The sequence below is a fragment of the Cervus canadensis genome, chromosome 12 (genome assembly GCF_019320065.1).
Source record: "Cervus canadensis isolate Bull #8, Minnesota chromosome 12, ASM1932006v1, whole genome shotgun sequence".
NCBI classification, from domain to species: domain Eukaryota; kingdom Metazoa; phylum Chordata; class Mammalia; order Artiodactyla; family Cervidae; genus Cervus; species Cervus canadensis.
This window is the reverse complement of record NC_057397.1, coordinates 42,970,768-42,986,909: the sequence shown is the minus strand read 5'-3', so window position 1 is coordinate 42,986,909 and position 16,142 is coordinate 42,970,768. Positions and strand designations below refer to the sequence as shown.

Genomic DNA, 16,142 nt, shown 5'->3' with positions numbered 1-16,142 from the left:
ATAGTTTAAACCAAAGGAACCAATGGAAGTTTTTGAGTAGGAGAATGACATAAATTACCTCTTGTTTTTCAACCAGATAAATCTCTTGGAAGGGGTGATAATAGATTGAAGGATGTGAGAAGGTCCTGGTGGAACATAAATTAAAAATAAGGCATACATTAACGCTGTTGGGAGAGGGTGAAGGGGGTATATATTTCAGAAGAAAATTGGCAGATTGTACTGAATTCCAAACTCTCTTTGAATTGCTTGTGAACATCCAGATGTTTAAGTGCAATAGGCATTTGAAAACAGAGATCCTAAATAATTTTTAGGCATTTCCTCTCTATAGAAGCTAATCACATGACCTATAGTCTTTACTCTTAGTTATTATATTTTTGTTAACCAAGTTTGTGCACCCAACACACTGTGCGGCCAAACAAACCGAAACGTCGGAGTTTGGAAGCAGAGAAATATTTCCTGCAGGGCCATGCAAGGAGATGAGGTGCCTTTGTGCTCCCAGAAGGGTTTCAGTAAAGCACTTTTAAAAGCTGGTGAGGTGCGTTGGTGGTGGGGTCCACAGGGTACCTGATCTACTTGTGTACAAGTCTCTGATTGGCTGATGGTGAGGTAACAGGTCGGTGTCACAAGGGTTAATTTTATAGTCTTTAGGCTCCAGGAGGCCTGGGAGCTATGTGCTCATGGTCATCAAGTAGTGAACATCTTCATTTTGTGGGGGTTTTCACATCTGCAAAAAAAAAAACTCTGGAAATGTGCATCAGATACCATTATCTAGGTACTTCAGAGAGGAGCTAAAGCCAAGGATATAGGTAGGGGAAGGCCTGTCCTAGGAAGGCCCAATGGGTCCTGCTCAGTAACTTTTGGTCTTTTTCAGTGAGAGTCAGCAGGGAGGACTGCCTTTCTCACAGACAGTTTGGATATCCATGGATCGGGCTGTTCATTTGTATAATAGCAGAATTATGACTTACACACTACTACTACTACTACTCTTTTTGTTTAAGTTTGCTTCCGCCCCATTATGTGCTGGAAGGAACTTTAGACAAAATATTGTATGTTCCATCTATAGGGTTTGTAAACATTTCAATGCCGGAAGCACAGACCTCTGGAAGCAAAAATACGTACCATCCAGGGCACGGGAAACCTGCACAACCAAGGTATGGGCTGAGAGGGCCATTGCTTCCCTTTGGCTTCTCTTCATATCGCTCTAATTTCTTTTTTTCACACTTTTTTTTAGGGGGATTCTCATTCTATTTTATTTTTTAAATTTGAAATATAGTTGATTTACAATGTATATATATATATATACATATATATATAAATGATATATAAATATATGCATTTTCTTCAAATACTTTTCCCTTATAGGTAATTACAAAATTTGCATCCCTCTAATTTTTATAGTGGCTTGAAATTCTAGGGGCCCATAATGCACTGGGTTGACCAAAACTTTCATTTGAGTTTTTGTATAACATCTTATGAAAAACCCCAATGATGTTTCTTGCCAACCCAGTACTATTTCTCGAGTACTCACTGCATTCCAGTACCATGTGGCCCTTGTAGGAGTAAGATATTTCACTGTTCTGATTTACTGATGAGGAAACCGAAGCTGAAAAATTTGACGCGGGTTACTAAGCTCTCCCAGCCCGTGAGTGCCGATCCCCCACGCCCTGTTCTTTACCACTGCATTGCATTGTGGGTCACCACGCAGTCTAGACAGATTGGATATACCCTCCTTGCATTTGTTTCTACAGCTTGGCTATGAGTGCATTTAAATAGTGAATGTATGTGCAGGCAGAAGAAAACCTGCCCCACAAAGCTTAATGTTGTATTTGACATTAAGGATAATATTAGTTGCTGTTGTTTTCCTCCTTGTCACTCAGACATGCAGTGACTGCAAAAGACTTGCAGGTTCCAAGGAGGAAATCTTTTCAGGTAGATAAGTCTGAAAACAGAGTAGGTGCTTTGTAATTCAAGTAAGAAAGATTGTAGGATTCCTGAGATTCTCCTTTTACTTTGCTAGGTTATACAAGGGTGAGGTGAAGGAGAAATGAAGTTTATGGGCCCCTGGAGTTGATGAAACACAGTAAAGAGACTGGTTGACGTCATGGCCATGCACATTAACATCCCGGCTTGGCCCATAGTAAGCACCCAATAATCATAGCTGTTATCATTATTAACGCTGATATCATTAGTCAATAAGTTCATACAATACGCATGCGTGCTCAGTTGCTTCAGTCACGTCTGACTCTTTGCCATCCTATGGACTGTAGCCCACCAGGCCGTTCTGTCCATGAGACTCTCCAGGCAAGGATACTGGAAAGGGGTTACTGTGCTCTCCTCCAGGGGATCTTCCTGATGGAGGGATTGAACTGGCATTTCCTGCTCTGCAGGTGGATTCTTTACCACTGAGCCATCAGGGAAGCCCCTAGTACATTACTGGTATCTCCTTAAGGGCTTCCCAGGTGGCTCAGATGATAAAGAATCTACCTGCAATGCAGGAGATCTGGGTTCGATCCCTGGGTTGGGATGATCCCCTGATGAAGGGAATGGCTACCTATTCCAGTATTACCTTGCAATTGTTTAGTGTGTTAATAGAGAAAAAGCACTTCCATTTTATTTGCTTATTTGATAGGTTATCTTGTCATCAGAGGAAAAAGCAGTATAGATGAATAAAAGCCAAGTCTCTTTTGTTGTTGTTGTTTAGTCACCGGGTCTCGTCTAATCCTTTATCGACCCCATGGACTATAGCCCACCAGGCTCCTCTGTCCGTAGGATTTCCCAGGCAAGAATAGTGAAGTCGTTTGCGATTTCCTTCTCCAGGGGATCTTCCCAACCCAGAGATCGAACCCATGTCTCGTACATCTCCTGTGTCTCATGCATTTCAGACAGATTCTTTACTGCTAAGCCATCAGGGAAGGCCCTAGTCTTCTTACCCCTACATCATTGTTAATTGCCAACAAAATACACAGTAATTTCCCTTTTATAACTCTCATGACACTTACAGGACCTTGCTGATTGCCTTCTTCCTGCTAAACTTTTAGTCTTAGATCATGTTTTGTCTGAGGCAGTGTTGTATCCTTAGGATCCAGCCCAGAACTTGGGAACTGGTAGAAACTCAATAAATATGTGTTCAAGCAATGAATGAGTGAGCACATTGTGCAGTTCTAAACAGCTCTTGAGAACAAAGTGTAGAATGTCACCCTTATCACAAAGAACTTACACTCTTAATTTAAATAACAATGCATTTAAAAATAATGCTTCAAGGCAGCAGTTAGAAAGTATTAACAAGGAACCAGATGGTGAGTTTCCAAGGAAATAATTCCATCAATAAATTCAGAGAATTTAGAATTTAATTTGAGACAAGACTCATGGGTAGGATTTATAAAAGGAGAAAAGGGCTGTGATTCCTCTATATTATTTGCGATTTATTTTTTTAATTGCAAGAGTAATTCAAGCTTGTTGTAACATATAACACGTATAAATGTGTATAAAATAAAGATGTATAAAGAAAAAGCTAATGATCTCTCTTTTCACTATGGCTTCTGTTTCAGATCCAATTCTCTCATGTAACCATCATTAATAGCTTGATATTAACACTTTTCTCTGTATTTGTTCTGTTTATTTGTTCTTTCTTCTAAATCAGATCATATGCATATGACTTTCCAAGAGGCATTCTTTACATGATAGAACATGGAGTTTACTCCTTAATTCAGGGATCTTTCATTATTTTTAGTAGTTGCATAACATTCCTCATATTTTCATTAGTCTCATGATGATAAACTTCAGATTGTTAATGGCTTTTTGTTTTTACCACTACAGGCATATATACATATATACATTTGTTCTTATAGTTATTCTCATAAAATAGGTTTCCTATCCCTGGTGGCTCAGATGGTGAAGAATCTGCCTACACTGCAGGAGACTTGGGTTTGATCCCCAGGAAGATCCCTCTGACAAGGAAATGGCAACCCACTCCAGTATTCTTGCCTGGAGAATTCCAAGGACAGAGGAGCCTGGTGGGCTAGAGTCCATGGGATCGCAAAGAGTCAGACATGACTGAGCAACTAACACTTTCATTTTTCTTTCAAGGTAGAGTTTGTGGATTTTTTATTTTAATCATCATTGATAAATTATTTTCCAAAAGTGTTGTAACAATTTATGTTGCCAAAAACAATGACAGTGTTTTCTCTATCTCTGGCACCTTCCGATACATTAATCTTTTGAAATTATTACTAAATCTGATGGCAAAATATGATACAAATATTTACACAGACATATGTTTTTCTGACTAATAGTGAATCTGGACATTTTCATCCATCATTTGCTGTTAATATTTTTAGATTATCTTTTAACCTTTTAATTTAATTTATTGTCTTTTTTTGGGAAGTGATTTGCAAAAACTTTTTGTATGATAAAAGTATTAATCATTTTTTATGTCTTAGTGTTTGATTTTTTTCTTATCTATCATATTTTTGTTGGTAAACTTTATATATTTATGTGGCATCTTTTATCATATAAAAACTTTAAATTTCTCATATGGTCATATAAGTCTTTTATTTTATAACTGTTCCCTAGGAGATGAATTTCAAACAGAGAGAAAGCCATGTGCCTTTCAATGGAGACACACATTGAAAGACATTTTAATGAACAATGAACAGACACACTGGGCAGGAATAGAAGGTTATACAGGTCAGTGTCAAAAAATAATGCCAGAAAGTTCCACTGATGCCAGTCTGTGAAAGTCCAAACACTAGACTAATTAGTTTGGACTTGACCTAGAAACACAGAGGAACTGCTGAAATGTTTTGAATAGGGCAGTTTTATATTGAAAATGTGATTTTTTAAAGATTAAGTTTGCATGGTGGTTTGAAAAACTGAAGTTCAGTGTCAAAGAAACCAGTATTTCAACAACTATGTATTGAACAGACACAGTTCTAGGTACTTGGAATCACCAGTGAATAGAAGACTATGGAGACCATTTAGGGCTTACTTGCGAGGGTTAGTGTATGAGGACAGGAAGAGGTTAAGTAATGGCAGTAGAAATGGAAGAAAAAAAAAGGATGGATGTGAGAAAAAATAAGCATCAAGATGGGAGATAGAAGGGAGGAACGAGGACTTCCCTGGTGGTCCAGTGGCTAAGACTCTGTGCTTCCAATGCAGGGGACCAGGTTTCCATCCCTGGTCAGGAAACTGGATCCCGCATGACTGTGATTTATTAATAGTTTTCTAGGGCTGCAATAACAAAATACCACAAACTGGGTGGCTTGAGCAACAGAAATGTATTGTCTTGCCATTCTGGAGACTGGAAGTCCAAGCACAAAGAGTTGGCAGATTTAGTCTCTCTTAGCCAAGACCCCTTTTGTTGACTTACAGATGGTTGTCTCCTCACTGTGTCCTTACATGGCCTTGTCAGGGTAAGCATAAGTATCCCTCATATTCCTTTGTGTGTTCAAGTTTCTCTTCTCATAAGGATACCAGTCAGGTTGGATTGACTGCACTAAAAGCCATGATTTAAGTGAACCACCTTTTTAAAGGCCTTATCTCCAAATATCGTCCCATTCTAAAGTGCTAGTGTAGGGCTTGGACACATGGATTCTGGGGGTTATGGTTGTTGTTCAGTCTCTAAGTCATGTCCAGCTCTTTGTGATTCCATGGACTGCAGCACGCCAGGCTCTTCTGTCCTCTACTATATCCCAGAGTTTGCTCCATTCATGTGCATTGAGTTACTGATGCTATCTGTCTCATCTTCTGCTGCCCCCTTCTTTTGGCTTCAGTTTTTCCCACAAGGGTCTTTTCCAATGAGTTGGCTCTTTGCATCAGGTAGCCAAAATAGAGCTTCAGCTTCAGCATCAGTCCTTCCAATGAATATTCAGGGTTGATTCTCTTTAGGACAGACTGGTTTGATCTCCTTGTAGTCCAAGGAACTCAAGAGTCTTCTCCAAGACCACAATTTGAAAGCATCAGTTCTTCAGTGCTCAGACTTAATTTTGGAGAAAGGATACAATTCAGCCCATAACAGACTATGAAACTCCTGTTCTATCCATTGCATCAAGCTTCTAGAGGAAACCTGAATGATGGTCCCATTGCTGCATTCAACTTGAATATACTTATTGCTCTTAAGACTGAGCCCCTTGAAAATTTCACCTTGATCAAAAGCTGTTACCTTTCACGTAAGATTCTCCCTGGGACAGCTTTTCTCTTTGAAGGCATGCAGTTTCCTGATCATGGTTCTTTTGTAACCATATCCCTCCTCTGGACAGGTACAAGCAATATTTTGTGAGTGTTTTAGTATTTATTTATTTATTTGACTATATTCAGATCTTTGTTGCGGCAAGCAGGATATTCGATGTGGCGCATGAATTTTCTAGTTGTGGTGCGCAGGCTTAATTTCTCTGTGGCATGTAGGATCTTAGTTGCCCACCAAGGATTGAACCCATGTCCCCTGAATTGCAAGGCAGATTCTTAACCATTGGACCAGCAGGGAGGTCCCTGTGAACATTTTAAATGTGTTAGGAAAAGTGTTGGCTGTTTACAAGAATGATCTTATTTCATGCACGTTCATCATAAGGAGGTGACGTAATGTTAGGGAAGCATCTCAGAAAAATCTCTTAGAGAACCTGTGTGCTACCACCATCTCTTTACTAATCATGGCGAAACATATTGTTTATTGTTCTCAAGCAAGGTTGACCAAGGTCAGGATTTATCCACAGATAGCATGCCTCCTGGCCATGAAGATGGTAAAAATAATGTTTCTTAGAAATCATACCTGCTCATTTTTTTCTGCTTTCATTAAAAAAAAAAAAAAAAATGAAGAAAATTGCCCCTTAGAATCTCAAATGAAGAAAGAGTGCTGTTATAAAAAACGTCACCATAGATCTGTAATCTCACTACACTATCCCCGAGTGCTATCTTTGGGGGAATCAGCAAGTCATGCCTGGTTTTAAATTAAAGATAATCTTTAATTTTCTTTACTAATAATCTTTGATATTATCTTTAATCTTCTCCTTCAAAAAAATATATATCTAAAGATAATCTTCTCTTATTGGCTCCCATTAACCATTTGGTACCAGTTCGAGTATAAGACCATTTAGACCAGGGTCCCCAACCTCTGAGATCTAATGCCTGATGATCTGAGGTGGAGTTGATGTAATAATATTAGGAATAGATGTAATGCCCTTGAATCATCCTGAAACCAGGAGGACTGTTAATGTCCCCCATCCCCACCCCTGTCGTACATAACATTATTCTGGCAGTGGAAAAAGTACAAAACTTCCTGTGAATTTTCTTTAGTATTTCCAAAACCAATTCTCTAATTTTTAATAATTACTTCCTTTGAGCAGGGGGTAATGACCTAGGCTCAGCTATTTCATTTCAAACTAGAATTTAATTTTAAAAGTCGTTTTGCTTGTTGGGGAAAAAAATGTACCTAAGAAAAATTGCTCAACTGTGTGCTCTGCTGGAATTCTGCTGGAGAGATTACCGCAGCAAGCTGGTGGCCTGGGACGGGGGGCTGAAACAAATCATTTTTGTAAAATTGAAATGAGTTCATTACAGTTGATAGCTTTTCATTTAATTTTTAAATGCAAAGTGGCTATTTTTAAAAGAAGGAAAGTAAGTCTAAATTGCCCTACTAATCCAATGAAATATTGCCAAGAGGATAAAAGCAGACAACTGTGAGCCATGTGGGGATCCTTTCCAAAGCTTGCTTTTATGCTTCTCTTCTGTTCTCATTAAAACAAGTCCCAAAGATCAAATGAAGCTGGGGCCCAGGCTCAAGGCAAGGGGACAAGTTGTTTACTTCATTGCAGCCAGCAGCCCTCTCACCACCAGGCTGGGATTCAGGCATACAGGTCAAAAGGATAATAATCCTATTTTCACCCTCCCAGGTCTCTATCAGCAACCACCAGGGAGCAGCAGATGACTAAGTCACTCATCTGGCTGCCTCCACTTAAGTACTTGCTTGAAAATGAATGGGAAAGCTTACAAGAAGGGAGAGAGGAGAAATAATCATGGCACGAATAATTCGTATTAGTGTGGTTTTATGACTCACCAAAGCACACACACGCCTGTGTTTGATCTTGCCTTTTGGTGAGCCAGACATGCATCTTTGGTCCCACTGTGTGGAACTGTTGTTTAGTCACCAAGTCATGTGCAACTTTTTTGCAACTGCAGGGACTATAGCCTGCCAGGCTCCTCTGTCCATGAGATTTTCCAGGCAAGAATACTGGAGTGGGTTGCCATTTCCTTCTCCAGGGGATTTTCCCAACCCAGGAATTGAACCAGCATCTCCTGCATCTCCTGCATTGCTGCTGCTGCTGCTAAGTCGCTTCAGTTGTGTCTGACTCTGTGCCACCTCATAGACGGCAGCCCACCAGGCTCGGCCGTCCCTGGGATTCTCCAGGCAAGAACACTGGAGTGGGTTGCCATTTCCTTCTCCCTCCTGCATTGACAGATGGATTATTCACCACTGAGCCATCAAGGAAACCTCATTGTTTCGGAATAACAATCCCCAGACCCAGAAATGTTAAAACAGAAATTTGTTCCCAATCATACACATTGTTCAGAACATTGGTTTTGAAGGCATTTTCCCTGGTTTGAATTCTGACTTTATTACTTATGATCGATATGACCTTGGGAAGTTATTTAACCTCTTTTTGACCTCATTTTCTCTTCTGTAAAAGAGAGATATCCATCTCAGAGGTTGTTGTGAAGCTCAAATGACAGGATGCAGGTCCAGGACTAGGAACTCTTTGGTGCTTAATATTCAATAAACATTATCATTGTATTTGTAAAATGTTTTATGGCTCATAGAATATACCCAGTTCAATTATATTTATTAAGCTCCAGAGTCAAGCACTTTGCTAAGTTTTGGGGGTGGTAGAAAAATCACTCAAGACCCCAGGGATCCCAAAGGTCACAGATGAGTATAAAGGATAAACAGATAAACACACAGCACGGATAAACAGTGAAGTTTATTTTAAATTTCATTTAAATGACATTTTAAACAATGAAGATAATTAGAAGGAGAATTTAGTGCAGCTTGAGAGAGTCAGAGAGAGCTTCCTGAAGGAAATATTTTTCTAATTTTACATATACTAAAACTTTCTGAAAAAGGTATTATTCTGACATTCTACAAATGAGTGAAACAAGGTCCAAGGTCAAGGGCTTCCAGAGGTCCCTCAGCTCATGAGTGGCAGAGCCAGATCTCACTTATAGTAAATTACCTCAAGGATACATTCCCTATGAACTAAGTCACTGAGACATTGAGCTGGTTTTGTCTTCCCCACTCTCTTTCTTACTTTAAGAGGAACAAAAACTCACTTTCTGCATCTCCCCTTTTCTCCTTGAAAAATCTGGTGCAGTCAAGTTCTATAAAATCCACAATCTGCTAAAAATCACACAATCCTAGAGTGGAAGAGACAATTGTTTTTTAGTAGGGATCCAGAGGGGCAGAGAACTGTATTGTTAAATCCTAGTTCTGCCACTCACAAGTTCTATGACAGTAGGGTAAAAACTTAATCTCAGTGAGTCTCAGTTTTTCCATCCATAAAATGGAGCAGTAATCCTTTCTATCTCCTAGAATTGCTGTGATGAGCACATTAGCACAGTGTTGGCACACATTATAATTGCTCAATAAACATTCACTAATAACTTTAGCTAGAGAAATGCCATCTCGTTCATCCACGTCACGTCACTGGCCTGATCACACTAATCGCCTGTGAATTTTTTTCTGAAAGCCTTCCCCTAAAGGGGATACTAGAGTTTCAGTTCCAGTGCCTGACCAGTCCCACGATCTGGAAATCTAACCTGTTCCATACTTTGCTATGCTTTCATTTAAACATTCTGTTCTCAGAAAAAATTACAGAATGGCTGATTGTGCTTTTTCTGGATAAATGAATGTCTCAACAGTCTCTCTCCCACACTAATCTAATCTAATTCCAGGAATTTTATTTTCATTTTTGGAAGTCTCTTATCTACCACTTTCCACTGGAGATGTCCAGGACTCCTTCCTGTCCTGAGATTGCTGTGGTGATAAGGCAGGTAGCTGATTTTAATAATATTGTGGGTTGTGCTTTTTATTTTCAAAGCACATTCACATGCCTTCCTTGTTGATCCTAATACGCTGGGAGAGTTGGGGAGGACGGTGATTATCTCCACTTGAAGGGTGGGGAAACTGAAGTATAAAGGGAAGAACAAAAGCTACCACCACTGCTAAGCATCAATTACATTCTGGGTCTTTTTAAAAATTATATGCTGGAGTATAGTTGATCAACAATGTTGTGTTAGTTTCAGCTGTATGCAGTGTTTCAGTCTTTTATGCATTTTTGTTGTTTAGTTGCTAAGTTGTGTCTGACTCTTTTTCGGCTCCATGGACGATAGCCCACCAGGTTCCTCTGTCCATGGGATTTTCCAGGCAAGAATACTGGGTGGCCATTCCCTTCTCCAGGGGATCTTCCCAACCCAGGGATCTAACCTGCATTTCCTGAATTGGCAGACAGATTCTTTACTGTTGACTACTAGGGAAGCCCTTCTTTTACACATAGTATCTTACTTAAATTTCTCAGGAGCCTTCATTGCTAGATGTTATTAGTTCCATTTATAGAAGACAGAAATGAGGCTCATAAAATGAAGTCACATATTCAACTTTCTCCAGATACTGAATACTAGAGCTGAGAAACTCCAGATTGGTCTCACACCAAAGCCAATGAGCTCAATCACTGACTTTTGCAAATTTGCTTAGCCCATCAGTGACTAACACAACGTAAAGTCAGGATTCCTGGGTCACAGTTTAGGACACCTTTCACCAAACCACTCATTCAGTCCTTGTTGACTGGGGAACTGCTAGAGCTCAACCCACCTATGACTAGAATAGTCACTGCTCACACTGACCCGCCTTGCAGCTATTCCCCACTCCTAGCGAGTTTTCTGTTCTTACCTTCTAGGTCCATGCCTATGATTTGGGGATTCTCAAGCACCTTTGATTCTCAAGTCAGAGAGCAATAAATATATATGGGCTTTCCAGATGGACACAGCTGAGCATGGACACATACACACATATTATAAACTTTATGTATACTTAATATATATATGTATACATATAATACACTGATATGCATGTGTATGGATGTATATACATGCACATGCTTCCAGAATTTGCCAGATTCTCCAGCAAGAATAAAGATTCATCAGGCCAAGCAAACTTCTCAGGGTTTTACCAAAAAGGATATTTCTTTAAATACCAAGTTGGATGTGTGTTGGTTTGCAATTTTGGGAATTTCCTCAGTGAAATCTGAACCTGTCCCCTTACACAGAGGGCAAGGGGTGAAAAGAAAGGCAGACCACTCCAAATTGGTAGGTGGAATGTTTCATAAACAACGGAAGTTTCAAGATTCGTCTTAAGCAGCTTAAGGCAAGTAGATCTCTGCACTCACCCACCAGAATCTTAAAGGTTTATTTACATAGATGCCGTAACTGGGCTCAGTCATATTTTCAGCCTAGGTGGTTTCAACACGTTATTGTCTCAAGGCTGCGTCCTTGAAATGGCTTGAGCTATGCAAACAGGCTGGAATATACATTCCATGGACAGGGGAGAGGGTGAGGTTCTAGGGTCTAGCTTGCTGGTCAACCAACAGTCACATCCTCTTGATTACCTCCTCCAACAACAAGGGAAAAGTGAAAGAAAAAAGTTAATGGGAGTCTCTTCTCTTTCTCTGAGTGTTTAGTTCACGTGTGCCTATTAGGCATAATCACCTTGAAACTGTAAGGCAAGCACTGAGCTGAGAGATGAATTCTAACCACGTTCAGTTTCTCCTGGGGCGTCTGTGCTTATATTACTATTTGAGCTGCTTCACTCATTCATTTTTCATTTCAAAAGGAGATGATGGTGAAAAAGGAGATCCAGGAGAGGAGGGAAAGCTTGGCAAAGTGGGACGCATGGGGCCAAAAGGTAGGTGACAGGACATCACTTTGACACTTTTCTCTATACAGGACTTGGCCTGGAAGTTTAGCAGCTTTCATAACACCCTCTGCTCCAAAGAGTCATGAAATGTATTTCACATGTGAATTTAGCCACCCCCAGAGAGTTCCCATGAGATTGCTTGTCAGCAAGACTCGGACACAGCTCTCAGGCTGCATCGTTAGGGCCAATGAAAGAGGAACACCCTGGGAATTCTGGAGCATAGCAGTCTCTGGGAATATCTGAGAAACCATTAGTTTTAGAAACACAGCTTTGTTGATTGCTGTGTCTCTTCTCAGAAGCCACACTAAGCAACTCTGGTTTAGAGTGTGAGGAGGAAGATAAGAAAAAACAGAAAGAACTGTCTGACCCATTAATTTACTCACTTTTCCCCAAGATCTCCCAGCAAATGGTGGGGTATTTATGGGAGAGGTACAAGCAAGGAAAATGAGAATAACACAAAGGATTTTTGTGAATGTTTTAATCACAAGACAAGACTTAACCTTGACAAAATACAGCTTCTGCATTGTGATGTGTGTGTGTCCTGAGTGCTAGAACCATTCCTCGCCAATTGCTGCAAGATGGTGGCCCTGGACCACTGATTTTTATATCTTCAGTAATTTAAAGAGAAGCAGACTCATAGGCTTTTGAGACTTCAATTTGAGAAATGCTAACTTAAACTCTTCTTAGTCTGAAAATAGGCTTCCCTGGTGCTGCCGGTGGTAAAGAACTCACCTGCCAATGCAGGAAATGTAAGAGACATGAGTTGGATCCCTGGATTGGGAAGAAATATGTACAATCAACTGCAGAATTATTCTCACATATAGACAGCTTTACAGCTGATAAATATTTTTTAGATAACCACAGATTAAAAACCCAAATTAATAACAATTTTGTAGGAACTCAGGAATTCCTGATTATATATATATATATATATATTTTTTTTTTTTTTTAATAAAAATATGGTGGAACAATCTTTGATGTCCCTTTGATTACTAGGTTTTATGATTGTGCATTCGCTCCCTTTCTAAAAAATGGTAAGATAGTCAAATCTTGTTTTAAGGCAGTGAGGAAATAGAATCCCAAAGTGAAGCTAAAATGGATCTCAGGAGGAATAGAATCAGAATAAAATACAAGAATTCTTTCACTCAGCCCCTTATCTGACCTTTAGATTAAACATCCTCTGCTTGAGTTCTTTAGAAATATTGCATCTGTAAGCATTTTAATATCATTTAACCCAGGACTGTCATACTTACCCACACTTTAATTTTAGTGCATACATTATAATGCTATTAAAATAGGTGATATAGCAAAGAATATATATTATATATCACACATAGAAGAATGCACTTTTAAGTATTTCTTTCAAGTGAATATCATATATTAGGCATATCATTAAAAGGAAGATAAAACCTTAAGATATAAAGATGACACATTTTTCTTTTCAGGAGTTAAGGGAGAACTGGGTGATGTAGGGGATCAAGGCAATATTGGCAAGACTGGGCCCATTGGCAAGAAGGGTAAGCTGTATTTTACCATTCTCTAGTAGCAATTTAAAGCAGAGGGAACCTACCCTTGATCTATTTTGAAATGTTCTGTATTACAAAAATGACCCTTTTTCTTTCTTTTAAAATACGAGTTCTCTCTTCCTAGCTTGGCTGTTTCTTCCATATGTAAGCAATGTGTCTTTACAAAAAGGCCTTGAGCAAAATTCAATTGAAATTCAAGGACGGAGTCAAACATAAAGTTCAGTTAAACTCTACATAGAACTGTCTCCTGGGACCTACTGGTTATAATCCTTTATACGATTAAAATGGGTGTCATGATCATGAAGCACACTCGGTTGTAGAAAACAATTATTCATAAAAATCAAGGTAGCCAAGAACAGTATAATACTGTATTTTAATTGGAGTGGAATAATAATAATTCTGTGTCTGAGATATGTTAACAGAGTAGGAATCTGAAGTGTATATATCTACATCCTTTTGTTTTCACTCATATTTTGACCCTGCACATTCCTGCTTCACTATGGAGCTGGCCTTCTCTTTATTATCTCAGCACTCTTTATCCTCTTTTCCTAAAACCCCGCAATGGTAGCCAGTTCTTACTGCTTCTGATATTTAGCAATTCATACAGACATTGTACTATTGGTTTGAAGATGCAGAGTGATCACTTTTTACTTGGATACACAATTTTCTTGAACCTACCAACTGCTCCAGTGGAGATGAATTGCATCAGAGAGTATTTTAAGCAGATACTTGCAACACTTGAGTAGTGGGAGGTGGCTACGAAACTATACCTTAGTACAGTATTTACTCCAGTTAAATTTATGCAGTTATGATTTAATATTGCATCATTATGTTTGTTTACATTTCTCACAACTGGGAATGGCACCATGTATGGCCTGTGGTTGTGTATGGAAGTTTTGATAAACATTAACTTTCTATAATCAATTTGTATATATTTTATGGTATAAATGATAAAATAGACTACTATCTATTTAACGCATATATTTAATGTATTCATGACATACCTTTTTCTTAATTGTTTTGGTATTTCTAGTCTACGCAGTTTGTGAGTTTTTTCAAATTGTTGCAAGTCTCCAAAAATTTCCCACCGATTGACCACATGTTATGTAGTTTGTGTATATTTCCCCTTTATATATTTTAAAAGAGTAAGATTTTTTCACCCCTGCTGCACTGACTTTCGATCTGTGAGGTGATACTGTCCCCACTGGAATGCATGGATTAAGAGGACTGTCTCCTTTTGCTGTTTCCCAAACGTGTCAAGGTGTCTTCTCCTGCCCCCTGCCTTTACTCAGACAGTTTTCTACCCCAGACACCTCTTTGTCAGTCAAAATACCACTCATTCTTTGAGACCATGGAAAAGTAGACTTCTTGATAAAGCTTTTCCTGAACCCGTCCTTTCTTTTGTGCTCCCAGCCTAAGCTTGATCACCCATTAAGGTATGAACATCTTCTACCATGGATTATTTGGTCTGTCATTCAGCAGAGTATTTAAGCTCTTGAGGTTTGAAATCAGAATGATTGGGTTTCAATCCACTCAGGGTCTTTCTTGTATATATTTGACCTTGTGGACATTTCTTAATCTATCTGTGCTTCAGTTCCCTCAAGGACAAAATAAAGACAGTCATAACAGCATACAAAAAAAAAAAAAAGAGTCCTGTCTTCTGATCCAACTCTCCTCCATCATACTTCTCCTTGTATCAGTTTTTGGAGTGGATACAAGTATTTTGGGAGCTAGTTAAAAAGAACTTGAATTGGGGAAATATATCATTTGGACTTAATGGAATATCTGTGTGTAGTTTGTAGTCATTTCCACGTAGAGTTAAGTTCCTGCTAAGAATTCTGATGTTGGAATAGCTTCCAGGAATACTTCTACCACCTACTGTGCAGATGTATCCAAAGTCATGATGGAAAAGTGGAGGGGCAGAGGTCAGATCATCATAGGAATATGTCCAGGGCATCCAGCCCAAGAAATGTGTAGGTTGTGCAAAAGAAACGGTATGAAATGTACCCGGCAGAGTTCATCGGTGGAAAAAAATTTCAAATCTAACAGCTCATATGTGAACAAGACTTTACAGAGGTATTTTCAAGTTTGACAATATTCTTAATTTACATACACCATCAATAACAAGTTGTGAAGGTGAGAAAAATCACTTACATTATTTATAATAAAGGCAAAATTCAGATTTCTGCTACAGACTATGAGAGATTCACCTGCATGAATCCTTCTGCTAAGAATGGCTAGTTGAGTCAAAAACAAACAAACAAACATATTTGAAGGCATGAGAGGGCAACCAAGTTGAATAGACTTTAGGGACTGTGATTTGTAGAAGAAGGGGACCACACTAAGGTAGGCTCTACATCCTGATCCATTTTTCCTCATTTACAGATTCACATGTGAGGCAGCATTAAAGGACTAAGAGGCTTGAGCAGAAAGTTGCTCAGACTTAAATGGTGTTCAAAGTCTGCCAGAGATGAGTGGCCCAGGAAATGGGAGTCTTATTTCTTATTTCAAAAATAAACACCTCCAGTTAGAACTTATGAAATTCTGAATAAAATAGTCAAACACACACCCATTCATGTTTTTTTAAAAAAAAATCTTAGCAAACTGAAAATCAAGGGGAACATTTAATATGAAAAGGAATAGCATCAATGAAAATTTAT

General features: G+C 38.9%; 1 protein-coding gene across 4 annotated transcripts in view; it reads left to right on the top strand.

Annotated features, from left to right (window-relative positions):
- COLEC10 (collectin subfamily member 10) overlaps nucleotides 1-16,142 on the top strand; it is a 124,188-nt gene that overhangs the window by 92,321 nt on the left and 15,725 nt on the right. For all 4 annotated transcript variants that reach the window (XM_043483218.1, XM_043483215.1, XM_043483216.1 and 1 more), the window contains 2 exons: nucleotides 11,873-11,944; nucleotides 13,402-13,473. In XM_043483218.1, the coding sequence (XP_043339153.1) occupies nucleotides 11,932-11,944; nucleotides 13,402-13,473 (85 nt within the window). In that variant the 5' untranslated portion in view covers nucleotides 11,873-11,931. The remainder of the gene's footprint in view (nucleotides 1-11,872; nucleotides 11,945-13,401; nucleotides 13,474-16,142) is intronic.